This window comes from Cavia porcellus, unplaced genomic scaffold (genome assembly GCF_034190915.1).
Source record: "Cavia porcellus strain 051 isolate PalLab524CR breed Dunkin Hartley unplaced genomic scaffold, mCavPor4.1 scaffold_32, whole genome shotgun sequence".
NCBI classification, from domain to species: Eukaryota; Metazoa; Chordata; class Mammalia; order Rodentia; family Caviidae; genus Cavia; species Cavia porcellus.
The window spans coordinates 15,878,846-15,893,491 of NW_026947515.1; the positions used below are offsets into that span (position 1 = coordinate 15,878,846).

At 39.8% G+C, this 14,646-nt stretch overlaps 1 protein-coding gene across 3 annotated transcripts in view; it reads left to right on the top strand.

The window, feature by feature from the left end:
• The window catches only part of Nol11 (nucleolar protein 11), a 26,050-nt gene continuing 11,404 nt past the window's right edge, over nucleotides 1-14,646 (top strand). The window contains exons 1-8 of one of the 3 annotated variants that reach the window (XM_063242495.1): nucleotides 1-186; nucleotides 1,873-1,986; nucleotides 2,098-2,154; nucleotides 4,155-4,303; nucleotides 5,518-5,575; nucleotides 5,889-6,033; nucleotides 6,915-7,103; nucleotides 11,957-12,033. In XM_063242495.1, coding sequence (XP_063098565.1) covers nucleotides 46-186; nucleotides 1,873-1,986; nucleotides 2,098-2,154; nucleotides 4,155-4,303; nucleotides 5,518-5,575; nucleotides 5,889-6,033; nucleotides 6,915-7,103; nucleotides 11,957-12,033 — 930 coding nt within the window. In that variant the 5' untranslated portion in view covers nucleotides 1-45. The remainder of the gene's footprint in view (nucleotides 187-1,872; nucleotides 1,987-2,097; nucleotides 2,155-4,154; nucleotides 4,304-5,517; nucleotides 5,576-5,888; nucleotides 6,034-6,914; nucleotides 7,104-11,956; nucleotides 12,034-14,646) is intronic. The other 2 variants (XM_063242494.1, XM_003465935.5) reach the window with 2 other exon arrangements.

Genomic DNA, 14,646 nt, shown 5'->3' on the forward strand with positions numbered 1-14,646 from the left:
GAGGCCTTCTGGGACTGTGCGCGACCGGCCATAGGTGTGCCCAAAATGGCAGCCCTGGAAGAAGAGTTCACGTTGTCTGCAGTAACCCTGGGCGCGAGGCCTGACGGACTCCTAGGTGTGGAAGAGAGCGACAAAACAGACCATTTTCTAGTGACGGACAGAAGCAGGACTGTCATCCTTTATAAGGTGAGAGGGAAATGAACGCCTGGCTGCCGTGTCGCCCTTTCCTGAGCCTTTCTCTGAGGCTTGATTTTTGTCACAGCTTAAGAGATTGTGGATTGTCCTTCTTAGAGACCCAGTTTGCTTTGTCTGGGACGCTGGACAGGGCCCACAGTCAGGGTGGTATGTCTGCAAAGAGACATTTCCGAGCTGCAGGCGGCTCAGCGTCGCAGTGCACGTGGGACAAGGCTGGGAAAGGAAAGGGAGCCTGTGCTTTTTGCTGAGAATCTGCAGTTGACCTTGCTAAGATTTCCTGAGGTTTCGGGTACTCTGCTGCCTACTGAAGGCTCGAACGGAAGCAGGGTGGCTAAGGATGACACTGACAGAGTGGGAACATATTTTAGTTCTGTGTCTATACACTATCCCCCGCTGCCTGGGTGCTTTTGCGGGGTTGGTTTATGTGTTTGTTTCCTTTTTGCCAGTGAAGAAGCGGGGGTTTCACGATAATCTGTTAAAGAGTCTTAAATTGTGTGTGGGCACCTCTGGCTCACCTTAGAAATCCTGGAGTGTGTCCCAGGAAATCGTCGGTCCCACCTCCTTTTCATCCTAGTTTCTGATTCAGCACACTTAACTTTGCTTTTGGTGATCCTATAGAAAACAGTTATTTTTATCTGGGCCGCTGAACATATTTTTGTGTTATCAGAAAGTTAATTATCTGCCTAAAGTTTTGGGGACAGTTTGCCTGTTCTGTCCAGTGGATTTGCGGTTCCTGCGTGGGAATGATGTAGATCCTTGGGTAGCCCTGCTTAATTTAACATGTCCCTGTTGAGACACAAAATGGAATAATCTTTTAAAATACAGTATCTGTGTATTAACAACGTGTCAATTATTACTATTTTCATTTTAAAGACAGTTATATTTTCATTCTAATTACTTTTTGTTTTGTTTTTGAGACATTCTTTCACTATGTAGTTCAGGCTGGTTTTGATTCACTATGTAAGCACGGGCTTTGAATTCAGTGATCTCCTGCCTCAGCCTCCCAAGTGCTGGGATTATGGGCATGCACTGCCATACTGTCTCTCATTAATGTTTTTTTTCTTTTATACCCGGGATCGAACTCATGACCTCGCGATTGCCAGGCAGGTGCTTACTCTGCTGAGCTAAATCCCCGGCCCTCTCATTACTTTTTGAAATATCTAAAGGGCTGAGGATGTAGTTCAGTGCAAAGGTCCTGGGTTCAGTTCCCAGTGTATGTGTGGAGTAGGATACGGACATATTTTGAGACTAACTAGCCCAGGCTGGCTCATAGCTGTGTGGGGATTACAGGCACAGCCAGCTAAATTTTAAATTTTTTCTTGTAGTAAAATGTATTGAAAATGTATCATCTTAATTTTGTTTATACTTGTAGTCATTTGTATGAAGTGCTGTCACACTGTTGTACAGCCATCACCACCATCCATCTCCAGAACTCTTCATTTGCAAAACTGAAATTCTGTACACATTAACCGTTTCCTCATTTGGCAACCCCAGTTCTTCCATGTTTATCAATTTTGACTATGTTATAGATATATAAATAGAATCTAGATTGCTTGTGACAGCTAATTTTTTGATACTAGGAAGTTAAGGATATTATTTGAATTTTTATTGTAAATTAATTGCCTTTAATGCCAGAAATTGACTTCTTGAATATTTTATTTACCTTATTTTCATTAGGTTTCTGATCAGAAACCCTTGGGGAGCTGGTCAGTGAAACAAGGTCAAATCATAACATGTCCAGCTGTGTGCAACTTTCAAACTGGAGAGCATATTGTTGTACATGATAATAAGGTGAGCTTTAAAACCTGTATGTAATAATATGTCCAACACAAGTTAAATGTTGGGTTTGTTATATGTAAATAGAATATGGGATATTTTGTAACTGGTATGCTTTGATTTCAGGTTTTGAGAATATGGAACCATGAAGATGTAAACTTGGATAAAGTATTTAAAGCTACGGTAAGTCTTTGCCTTTTTTTTCTCTCTTTCATTTAACCGTTTTTTCTTTCCTTTTTGTACTAGGACTCAAACTCAGGACCCTGTACTTTCCAAGCAGGTGCTTATGCCTCTGAGCTGTATCCCCGCCCCCTTCCCTCTTTTTGAGGCAGGTCTTTATTATGTAGTTCAGGCTGGCCCTGAACTTACTATGTTGACCAGGCTGGCCTTAGACTCACAACCATCCTCCTGCCTCAGCCTCTCAAGTGCTGGGATTAGAGGCTTGTACCAGTATGCCCAGCATAAAGCCTACAGTAAGTCTTATGTTGTTAAACTGAGATAGTGAATTTCCATGAGAACAAGTGAACTTACCTTTTTTTTTAGATTAGGTAGACTGCATCCTACAAGTTTTATATGCTGTGCCTTTTAAGAACAACATAGAGTAAGTTAGGGGTGGTGGTACACGTCTGTAATCCCAACACTCAGGAGGCTGAGGCAAGAGGAACCCGGTGAGTTTGAGGACAGTCTATGCTACATAGTGAGTGCAAGGCCAGCCCGAGCTACATAGCAAGACCCTATCTCAAAAACAAAACAAAGGGCCACGGATATACAGCTCAGCAGCACAAGCGCCTGCCTGGCAAGTGCAGGTGTTGCCTAGACCCTAAACGTCTGTCCATTTTCATTTACTTTGCAGTAAAATGATCCTGAATTTTACTCAGCAGAGTGTTTTTAGCCCCAGATGTAGGGTTAACTTTTTCATAGATATATTTACAATTGTGGCATTGGTCTTAACACCAGAGTTGCATTAGTGGCTTTATTGTACTTCTTTCCTCTAGTTTTAGGAGATCCAAGTTCTCCTCTGACCTCCCTTATTCACCATGGATAACTCAAAAATGAATTAAAATGGTTACCTGTGGAGGAGAAAAGGGGCCAGAAAAGAGAGAATGAGAATAGGAGTTACATGCAAGTCAAAGGAGATCAAAGATCGAAATATTAAAATGGAAACACTAAGTCTACTGGAGGAGAAAGTCGGGGTAGAAATCTTGAAGACATAGGAATAGGCAGAATAAAAACAAAGACTGCATGGGAAATACTTCAAAGAATCAACAACTGGGACCTCATCTTATTAAAAAGCTGTTGCACATCAAAAAAATCGAGAGTGAAAAGACAGTCCACAGGGTAGAACACACAAAGAATTGAAAAAAATTGAACCCGCCTCCAGATTCAAAGGTGCAATCCAAAAATGTGCATCTGAGATAAATACACACTTCTCAGATGAAGAAATACAAATGGCAAATAAATATATGAAAAATATTCAACATGATTGGTCATTCAAGAGTTGCAAATTAAAACAACACTGAGATGCTATCTCACGCCAGAAAGAATCAAGAAGGCAATCAATAACAAATGCTAGTGGGGCTCTGGGGAGAAAGGAACCCTTCTTCCCTGTTGTTGGGAGTGCAGACTGGTGCAACCACTGGAAATTAGTGTATAGATTCCTCGAAAAACTAGGATTAGAAGTCCTATTCAATCTAGGTATTCCCCTTCTGGGTATCTTCCCAGAAAAAATTAAAACCATCATACCACAGCAATATATTTGCACCCATTTTATAGCAATACAATTTGTAGTAACTAGGTCTTGGAAACAACCTAAATACTCATCAACCAAGGAATAGATTTTTTTAAAAGATGTATTTTTATACAGTAGAGTACAACTCAGCCATAAAGAATCATAAACTTGAGGCTCTTATAGGTAAGTGGATGCATTTTGAGAACATACTCATTAGTGAAATAAATCAGACTTGCCAGTTTGAGGTAGCCTTTATGACTTCATCAAGACCCTCCTTAAAATCAAAGAATAAAAAGGGTTAGGAATGTAGCTCAGTAGTTGTACACTTGCCTAGCACGTGCAGAATCCAGGATTCAATCCTCATTACCAAAAATAAATAGGCCTTCTGTAAGTGTCCTTAACCTATTATGTTAGGTGTAAATTTTTAGAATAAAAATGTTTTCATGTTTTCCAGTTGTCCGCTGAGGTACATAGGGTGCACTCAATCCAAGGAACAGAGCCTGTGGTACTGTTCAAGAGCGGCGCTGCTCGCGGGCTAGAGGCCTTGCTCGCAGAGCCCCAGCAGAAAATTGAAACGGTTCTCTCCGATGGAGAAGTGATTAAGTAAGTTTTAACATTTGCAAGTGAATTTTTACCAAGATGAAAGTAGTATTACATGTTCATTATGTTCAAAAGTGGAAACATAGCCAGGCATGGTGGCGCATGCCTGTAATCCCCACACTCGGGAGGCTGAGGCAGGAGGATCATTATGAGTTCAAGACCAGCCTGGGCTTCAAAGTGAGCTCAAGACCAGCCTGAACTGCATAGCGAGACCCTGTCTCAAAAAGACACACACACCCACAAATTAAAATTTAAAAGCAGAAGCATAGAAAATTAACCTAGGGCTGGTCTTGCAGCCCAGTGGAAGAGGGGCACCCAGCATCTCACCAACAGAGACAGAGAGACCTAGTAAAACCACTTAGAAGCTGCTAACCAAACACCCCCCAAAAGATGCCAGGATGCTAAGTGATTGAGGAAACCATGGTCACAGAGTCCTCTGCCAGTAACAGAGAACTCGGTAGTCAGTTATTTTGAGCTGAAATGGATAATTCCAAGACTCCAAAATCATTTTGTTTCTTTTACATTGCCCTTCCTGCCAAATCACGACCTTTTTCTCTAGAGAAAAGGACAACTTGTTGTTGGTGAATCATAATAGTGCTGTGAGACTTCTGCTCATTCCAGATTCTGGAATAAACCTGAGAAAATGACTCACCTAAGTGATAGAAGGACATGTCATGATCTCACATCTCTCCGATCATTATTAGCTCATCACGTTTCCTAAAAGTCCAAGTGCAGACTTGTGTTTAGTAAGTGGACAATGTGACAGCTGTGTTTTACGCTGACCTGACACCTGCCTCTGTGGTATACACAGCTGTGTTTGGGAAAGTTCTCTAAGTTAGCCATCACGTCCCCACAGACTCCCGGTGCTGTCTGGGTTATGAGGCCATCAGTCTCCCATGGCTCTGTCACTTGAAGTAGGCAGATGAGATCCTAAAATTTCCCTAGAACTGTAGTCCCAAAAGTGATTCGGAGAGAAGGGGACTGAGGGGTCAAGTTAGGTTTGGGAGGCACTGAGCACAGCACTCCTGCTATCTTTTGGAACCTTCCTGCGTCCTGCAGTTAATTCAGAGAGACCACTGACAGGCGCCTACTAATTAATTGCCCATGGTATATGTTCTCTGTTGTCTCTTTCTGGCACCAAAAAATAATGTTTTCTTAAATTTTGCTTCATTTTTGTCTCAGCTGATTTTTGTGTTTTGAAATTTTTCTATTTTTAGGTGGACAAAGTTTTTTGTGGTATATAGGCATCCTGTCTTAGTTTTTATTACTGAAAAAGTAAGTAGTATCTTTACTTTCTGGTGCCTTTGGTGAAATCTTCAAATTGCTATGTTAGTTTTAAGACAAAAATGGAATTTTAGTATTTCAGAAGAGTCTTAAATTTTAAAAATATTTTTAAACACTAAAGTATATTAGTTAGAATTAATTCTATGCCTAAATTGAATATTTATAATATTTTAAATTTAATTTGGACAAGAAGTTAAGTATTCATTGAAGTAGTTAGAATACAGTGAAAACTTCTAATTTTAACGTTAATTGTGGCTGGTTGAAATGGCAATATTTATAAAATACAGTTACCCTCTTATTGCAGGATGGAAATCATTTTGCTTATGTGCAAATGTTCAACTCACGAAACTTAAGCAAATACACTCTCTTGCTTGGACAAGAAGACAACTCTGTTACACTGAGTTTTACTGCTTATGTGGATCGGAAATTTATCTTTTTAATGTCATTAAGTAAGTTTTCTTTAAGCTTCTGGCGGTTTTTGATAAGAGGATATTATGGGCTAGTGTAGTTTTGAGTCTTGCAGTTTTCTGTTCCCGTCTTCCCGTTTTTGTGCTTCCTGCTGAGGATTTATGCCTTTACCTTAAGACAAAGCACAGTTTTCAGACATCATTTCTGTAACTCATGTTTTAAAGTTTTCCGTAAGCATAAATAATATAATACCTGTGAAAAGGGAAATTTTTTTTATCCTTTTGATAAGGCCACGTTCTTTGATAGAGTAAACTGGTAGAACATAAAACACCTGCTTGACATTGAGTGCTTCATACTTCTGTTCCACCTGTTAGACTCAGTCTGTCCTTCTTTGAACAGTGAATGAGAAATGTGGTCAAAGACAGTAATAGAATAGGGTTGGTTAAGGCACTTGCCTATTGTTTTTTTTAGGCATATTATGAAGTTTTACAATGCGCAGCTGTTAGTAGCAGTCGTTAAAAAGCCAGGTGTGGTGGCGCAGTCCTGTAATCCCAGGATTTGGGAGGCTGAAGCAGGACAGTCATTTGCAAGTTGAAGACCATCCTGTGCTACAAAGTGAGCCCAAGGCCAGTCTGCACTGCATAGCAAGACACTGTCTCAAAAAGACAAAAAGAAAAGAAAGAAATTGGCATATGCTTCGCATTTTAGTTTAGTATAACGAATATTGAAGGTTGTCAGAACTAGAGGATCACATAAATCCTTAGTATAAAACTCAGAGATTTCTGTTGATCTACAAAAAAAAATTTCATATGGTTTTCAGGTAGACTGAGTAACAAGAAATGTAATATAGTGATTTGATTCTAGTTTCTTAGGCAAAACTGTCCTTAACCCATTACTGAACCACAAATACTTGTTTCCACAGGCTCTGATGGATGTATATATGAAACCTTAATACCAATATATCCGAGTGACACAGAAAAAAATCAGAGATTAGTTAGATCACTGTTGCTCAAGGCGGTTGTGTCTGGTATTCCTCCAAATGGTGTCACACTCACCATCCTGGATCAAGATCATGTAGCAGTCCTAGGACCTCCGCGGCCGTCATCTAAGGGTAACTGAAATCCAGTCAGTTAAGAACTCCTGGGCTGGGACTGGCCCAGTGGTGGAGTACTTGCCAAACGAGTCATCATGGAAGGAGGGTGCCTGTTCCTTCAAACTGTACCTTGTAGTCTTTTTCTCTTCCTCTTTTAGTACTACTCAATTCATTCTATCATGACTCTCATTATTCTTGTAACCTTCTACTTCTTGAATGGTTCTTTTATTTCATTCTACATCTGTTAATCAACACTTCCTTGTACCATTTCCATGTTCATGACTATAATATACTAAAAAATAAAAAATAAAAATGTCAGCCACAAAATACCCATCAGGCATTGAAACTTTGGTTACCCAGGCATGGTGGCATGCACTGTAATCCTGTCACTTGGGAGGCTGAGGCAGAAGGATTGCCCTGAGTTTGAGGCCAACGTGAACTACATAGCCAGACCATATTTCAAAAAAACACAAACTTAATAAATAAATAAATAAGTAAATTTTTTTAAAAAAACCACAAACTTGATTCCTGGTACCAAAAAAAAAACACACACACACAAAAACCAACTTTGAAAGGTCTTCAATATAGATTGAATTCTTACTGATGTCTCACAGAATGGAATCCACTGGTTTTGGACAGCTTGCTTACAACCTCAGAACGAATAGTATGCTTTGAATCTTTGTCAGTACAAAGCCCTGTGCCCTAAAACTCAGTTCGACTCTCTCAGTCTATGCCCCATCCGCTTGCACCAGTCTTTTCTTGCAGTTTTGGTGAAGAACCCTTTTTATTCGGGCTGGGGTCCATGTGGACTACCGCCTTCACCTGGCATCTACTTACTAAAACAGTAACTGCTGGTCAACAGCAAGAGGATCCTCAGGCCCTTCACATACATTTTCTCATTATTCATATCATGTACTTCAGCAACCCTGCGTGAGAAAGTGCAGTTCCTCTCGTCCCTGCCCTACAAAAGAGGAGCCAGTGAAGCGTCAGCTAACTGCTGACCCCAGCAGGCTAACTCTGGTACCGTGCAGCCTGGCACTCTTCAGCTCTTAACCTTTTTACACTGTGCGCTTCCCTCCGCAGTCATCCGCCCTCTTCTCCTTCCTCTACCGCTCTCCCAGCCACCTCGGAGAAAAAGCCAGGAACTGCTGCTACAGTTTTCCGTCCCTTTCCAGAGGCTTTGGTTTTACTGTTGTTGGTTTTGTTTGTAAATACTACTAAATATTCTCCTTCTTTATTATTTTCTGTTGTTTGTTTGGTTGTGGTCTTATTATGTAGTTCAGGCTGGCCTTGAACTCACTTTATTGCCCAGCTCACTTCAGGCTGGCTCTGAAGTCTCATAAAGGTTGTCCTGCTGTGCGGGGGGGTAGCTCAGCGGCCCAAGTGCCTGCTTGGCAAGCATGAGGTCACGAGTTCAATCCTCAATATCAAAAAAAATGATTGTCCTGCCTCATTCCTCCCAAGTGCCGAGATTACAGGCGTGTACCACCACTCCTGGCTCAATGATCTTTTTATATAAGCGTTAGCATAAACTATTATACTTTTACTTACCTACTCATAATACTTAGAGATCTTTCCATATCACTATATTGTTTTTTTAATACCTGCATAATATTTCCTTAAATGATGTTTTACAGTGTCATCCCTCTCTTAGCTATTGACCATCTATTTTAATTGATTTACTGTAAAATTCATGTAACATTCACAGGTTAGCCATATTAAAGTGAATATTTCAGTGTCCTTTAGTGCATTCACCATGTTATACAGCTGCTGCTTCTGTCTAGTTTTAAACCATTTTCACCGCCCTAAAGAGAACACTGTACCTGTTGAGCAGCTGCTCCCCATTCTCCTGGAATCATACAGTGCTCTTGTGTCTGACTTCTTTTACTTAGTCTACTTTGTCCAGGTTCATCCACACTGTTAATATTGTCTGTAAAAAGTTTTCTTGGGGCTGGGGATTTAGCTCAGCGACATAAGCACCTGCCTGCCAAGCACAAGGTCGTGAGTTCAATCCCCAGTACAAAGAAAAAAAAAAAAAAACACGCTTTAATTCTTTTGAATATAGTGTTTAACTTTTTTTTCTCTCAGTGTTAGGAATTAAATCTAGGGCCTCACACATGCTTGGCAAGTGCTGTACCACTGAGCCTCATCTCCATCCAGTGTTTAACTTTTTGAAGAACTGCTAAAGTAGGTTTTAGCCACTTTGTGGTTAAAACCTTTTGGTGCTTAACTCTCTGAAGAACTCTATAGTAGTTGAACAATTTTATATTTTTCACAAACATTATACAAGGGTTCCTTTCAATTATTGCACATTATATGTGATATTTTCCATATTTTGGTACTAGGGATCGAACTCATGACCTTACGCTTACCAGGCAAACACTTATCTCCAGCCCTATTTTCCATAGTTTGGGTTATGGTCAATCTAGTAGTTGTGGGGCTGGGGATTTAGCTCAGCGGCATAAGTGCCTGCCTTGTAAGCAGGCAGTCATGAGTTCGATCCCTGGTACCAATAAAAACGAAAAAGACAAAAAAAAAAAAATCTAGTAGTTGTGGAGTGATACTTCATTGTGGTTTTGATTTGTATTTCCCTATTGATTGATAATATTGAACATCTTTTCCTGTGCTTTTTGGTCATTCATATATCTTACTGGAGAGGTCTATTTAAGTATGGCTTATTATGCTTTCCAGACTTTTTTCCATTCTTTAGATTCTGTGTTTATTTTCTTGATAAAGTCCTTTGCTGCACCAATGTTTTTAACCTTGATAGAGTCCAGTTAATCTCTTTTTTCTTTTGTTGCTTGTGATTTTGGTATCACACCTAAAAATTTACTGCAAAACCCAAAAATCTACCCCTAGGTTTCCTTCAACATGTTTCATTATTATAGCTCTTATATTAGGTTGTTGATCCATTTGGAATTAATTTTTGGGTATGATATGAACTGAATCCAACCTCATTCCTTTGCATGTTATTCAGCTGTCTCAGTACCATTCAAATTATGTTTGGTTTTTTAGGGGTTATTTGTCCTGCTCTGTTGCTGTTACGGTTTGTATCTAGATGTCCCCCCAAAGCTTCTTGTGGTCACAGGTGGGACTTTGCAAAGGCTGGATCTAGGACTGATGCTGGGACTGATTCATGGTATAATGCTAAGATTAAGGGGACTGAGATTAAGGATGTGCCGTTATAAAGTTAGTCTACTGATTGGTTTGCACCCGCAGTAAGCTGGTGACCTACACAAAGTATAAAAGGAACAGAAAAAAGCTCCTGTTGTTGTCAGTAGTTTGCTGGCTTCTGCCTTCTGCCCACCATGAAGTGTTTCTCCTAGATGATGGCCTTCTGCCATGCCACCCTGCCTTGGAGCCACCCAGCTATGGACTGAAACCTCTACAGATGAAGCCAAAATAAACTTTTTCTCTTTTAACTTTGGATGTTGGGTATATCTTTGTCATGGTATTCATTTTAAAGACAAAGCTTTAGTCTTTTCACCATAGAATATGATAATAATATAGATTTTTCATAGATGCCCTTTATCTTGGGAACTTGTTTGGAGGGTCTAGCAAGGTAGTATGGCTCCTAATACACCTTTTTTTTTTTTTTTTTTTTTAAACTCATACCCTTGACTGTGGAAATGACTGTCCCCTTCATAGCTTCAGAAGGAGCATACACAGAGCAGTGAGGGAGGAAGAGGACTCCCTCTGGGCCAGCCAGCTTGCCTCACATCCAAATGTCCTTTATTTTGTTGAATAATCTTTTTATTTTTAATTTTCTGAGTGTCTTTATCCTAAAGGAGTGTTGGATTTTGTCAAATTTTTTATAGCAACTGAGATAATCATGTAGGTTTTTTTCCTCTTTATTCTATTAATGTGATCGACTACCCTCGTTGATTTTCTTAGTTGATTTTCTTAGTTCCATCCCTGGATAAATTCTACTTGGTTGCGAACTTTAATATTCTATTGACTCAGTTTGTTAATGTTTACTTAAGGATTTCTTTTTTATATCTGTACTTACAAAATATATTGTTCTGTGGTTTTTGTTTGTTTGGGTGTCTTTGGCATTAGTCCCAGAGTAATACAGGCCTATGGAAGAAGGGAAGAAGTGCTTTTTCCTCTTTTGCATTTTGAAAGAATTTATTTAGTGTTAATTCTTTACTAGGGACTTTTTTTTTTTTTTTTTTTTTTTTTTTTTGGTACTGGAGATTGAACTGATGACTGTGCCCTTGCAAGGCAGGTGCTTATGCCGCTAAGCTAAATCCCCAGTCCTGTTAATTCTTTAAATGATAGAATTTATCAGCAAAGCCATCTGGTCATGGGCTTTTCTTTCTTGTTTCTGTTATTGCAGATTCCTAACCAACTGTTAAGACTCCCTTTGTCAGAGCTCACTTTTGAAGTCTATGTTTTACTCCCCACACACACTCTTTGAGAAAGGGTCTCTCACTCTGTAGCTCAGGCTGGCCTCAAACTCATGGCAGTCCCCTTTCTTCAGTCTCCTGAATACTGAGATTGTAAGTGTGTGCCAGCATGCCTGGTTTTGAAGTCTACTTCTTGCCATGTGTTCTCTCATTTGTTTGAATTCCTGTTGCAGTCACCCCTTTTTATTTTTTTTTAACTCCTTCAATACTCACTTTTTTTCATTACTCTTTCTTTTTGAGACAGAATTTCACTATGCAGTTCAGGCTGGCCTTGAACTCATTTTGCAGCCCAGGCTGGTCTCAACACATCATGATCCTTCTGCCTCAGCTTCCTGAGTACTGGGTTGATTACCCATTTTTTTGTTTAATAAAACAAAGCTTGTGTCTATGACTCCTGGCCCCAAGATACTGTATATTCTTAGGGACTATGTCTATGTTTCTATGTTGTTTTCTATTTTATAGAATGCCTCTCCATATGGAACATAAAATTTCAAACATTACAGACTTCAAAAGAGTTACCACAAGGAACCAGTGGTCAAGTAAGTTTCTTTACTTAAAAACTTTTTAAAATTTAGTTAGTGTTGTCGCCAATAAATAGTCTGTGAGAGAAGAAATCTCTTCAGATGTCAGTATGATTGAAAAAAAGAAAATTCTACCTGAGTATTTTTAATGTTTTTATGTTTAATGTTTTAAGAGTGTCTTGGCTAGGGATTTAGCTCAGTGGCATAAGCGCCTGCCTTATAAGGTCATGAGTTTGATTCCCTGTACTGATAAAAAAAAAAAATTTTGCTATTTGTCTATATTTGCTATTTGTTTTTGTTTTTATTTTTCCTGAGACAGGGTCTCACTGTGTTGTTCAGGCTGATCTCAAACTACATAACCCAGGCTGGCCTCAAACCTGTAGCAAATGCTACCTCACCCTCTGGGCTGCTGGGATTATAGGCATGCGCCAGCATACTCAGCTCTATGTTTGTTACTTTTTTTTTTTTTTTTTGAAGGTAGTAAAATACAACAGAACAAGACAGAACAAAGCCAATCAAAACAATGCAGTGAAATTGGTACAGAACTTCAGAGCAGGATAACAATAATAGATTCCATAGTGTATCTTGTTATCTTCACAGTAGTTGTCCATTCAATCAGGTATAGCAAAATCAAACCAAAAACAGAACATTTATAAAACCTATCAAAACAGTATATTGTCTAGAGAAAGACAGTTGATCAGAACAAAGCAAAACAGTGAAAACAATATTTGCTCTCAAAGAAAAGACAGAAGGAAATCCCCATATTTGCTATATTGCATACGCTCATCCTCCCAAGGAATGCTCAGACCTCTGGCCCCAAGTCAGCATAATCAACCCAACAATACAAGAATTTAGGTGCTTTATGTGTCTTGGTTGCAATCAACTCCGGCTGTCCTGACACCATCCATTGGCTAAGCGGTGAGATATATATATATATCCATATCATATATATATGATATTTGATTCTCAGCCCGAGCTCCAGTAGGCTCACGGGTGACGCTGACTTGCTCTCTCCCTGGCCCACCCGCCACTTACCAGGGGGATATGTTTGTTGCTTTTAAAGCACTAAATTATAACTGCTTTTAGGTCAGCTGCTCTTTCACTTGGTCACTTTTGTGTTTTAAATTATGTTCCAAAAATGTTACTTTTCCTAATAAATTAATCTTTTAGGTTACATGTTAAATGTTGCCATGGAAATACTTAAAGAATTAAAGTAGCCGGGCATGGTAGCACAGACAGGTAATCTTATTATTCTGGGAGGATCGTAAGTTCAAACCCAGTGTAGACAGCTTACTGAATTAGTGAGATCCTGTCTCAAAATAAAAATATATTTTTAAAAAACCGGGAATGTAGCGTAGTATGAAGGTGCTGTGTTCAATCCCCAGTGCCACACACACACACACCAGCTAAGGACCCTTTCCTCTGCTTTTTCTTTCTGTTCTTTTTTCAGTACTGGGGATTGAACCCAAGGTCTTTACACTGAACTGCATTCCCAGCCCCTTTTTTTAAAACTTTGAGGCTCCTATAATTCCAGCACTTGGCAGGCTGAGGCAGGAGGATTGCTGTGAGTTGGAGGCCAGCCTGGGCTACAAAGTGAGTTCAAGGCAGCCTAAACTACATAGTGAAGTTCAAAGCCCAGCTAAACTATACAACAAGACTGTCACAAAACCAAACAGAAAACAACTGTGAGATAGGGTCTCACTTGGTAATTTGCCCAGGCTGGCCTTGACTTTAGGTCTTCCTGCCTTACCTCACAGAGTGCTAGGATTAACTCCTTGTCTGTTTTTATTTGTTTGTTTCTTTGATTCTGGGGATTGAACTCAACTTCGTGCATGCTAGGCAGGTGCTCTACCACTGAGCTTACCTGCCTTCTGCTCCATTCATTGTACTGCAGTACCTAGCAAAGGCATTAGTAAATGCATGTTCATAATGAAATAGGATGTCAGTGAGGCCAGCAGGATGTTGATAATTTAATTAGAGGATGAAGAGCTAAGTGAAGCCAGGCATAGTGGCACACAGTTGTAATCGCAGCTACTTAGGAGTTCTGTCGGAAGATGGAAAGTTCAAAGCCAGTGTATTAGTCAGCTGGACTTAGTGTGTGGTCTCCGGAGACTGACGACTGGCAGGGATGGCCTGGTGCCAAGCTGCTTAGTTCATGGCCACTGGGGAGCGGGAATGGAGCAGTGCTGTAGAGGGGCAGACAGGATTGGTCCCAAGGTCACAACTACTGCAGCTCACCCGGTCACCCCAGAGACCGCTTTACTAATTTACTAGGTATTTTTAATCCAGTGAAGTCAGATCGAGATTAAGTCACAGCCGGGCTGGGAGACTTATCTCAAAACATAAAGGACACAAGGAATAATAATACAGTTTATTGTTCTCTGGGTTCAGTCCTCTACCCAGTCAAAAAATAAGAGACCAAAATTCTCCGTAATTCTCATATGTATTTAAAGAAATGGTTTTTCTTTAAATAGTTGTACTCTTTTACCAAATTTATTTTTTACTTTTATGTTCCTCCTGCCTCAGCCTCCCACCACCACACTGGCTTATAAATAATGTTTGATTCTTCTTTCTTCATATGTCATTACAGTTTTGTTATAATAACCTTGGAAATTACCATGTTAATAGCTG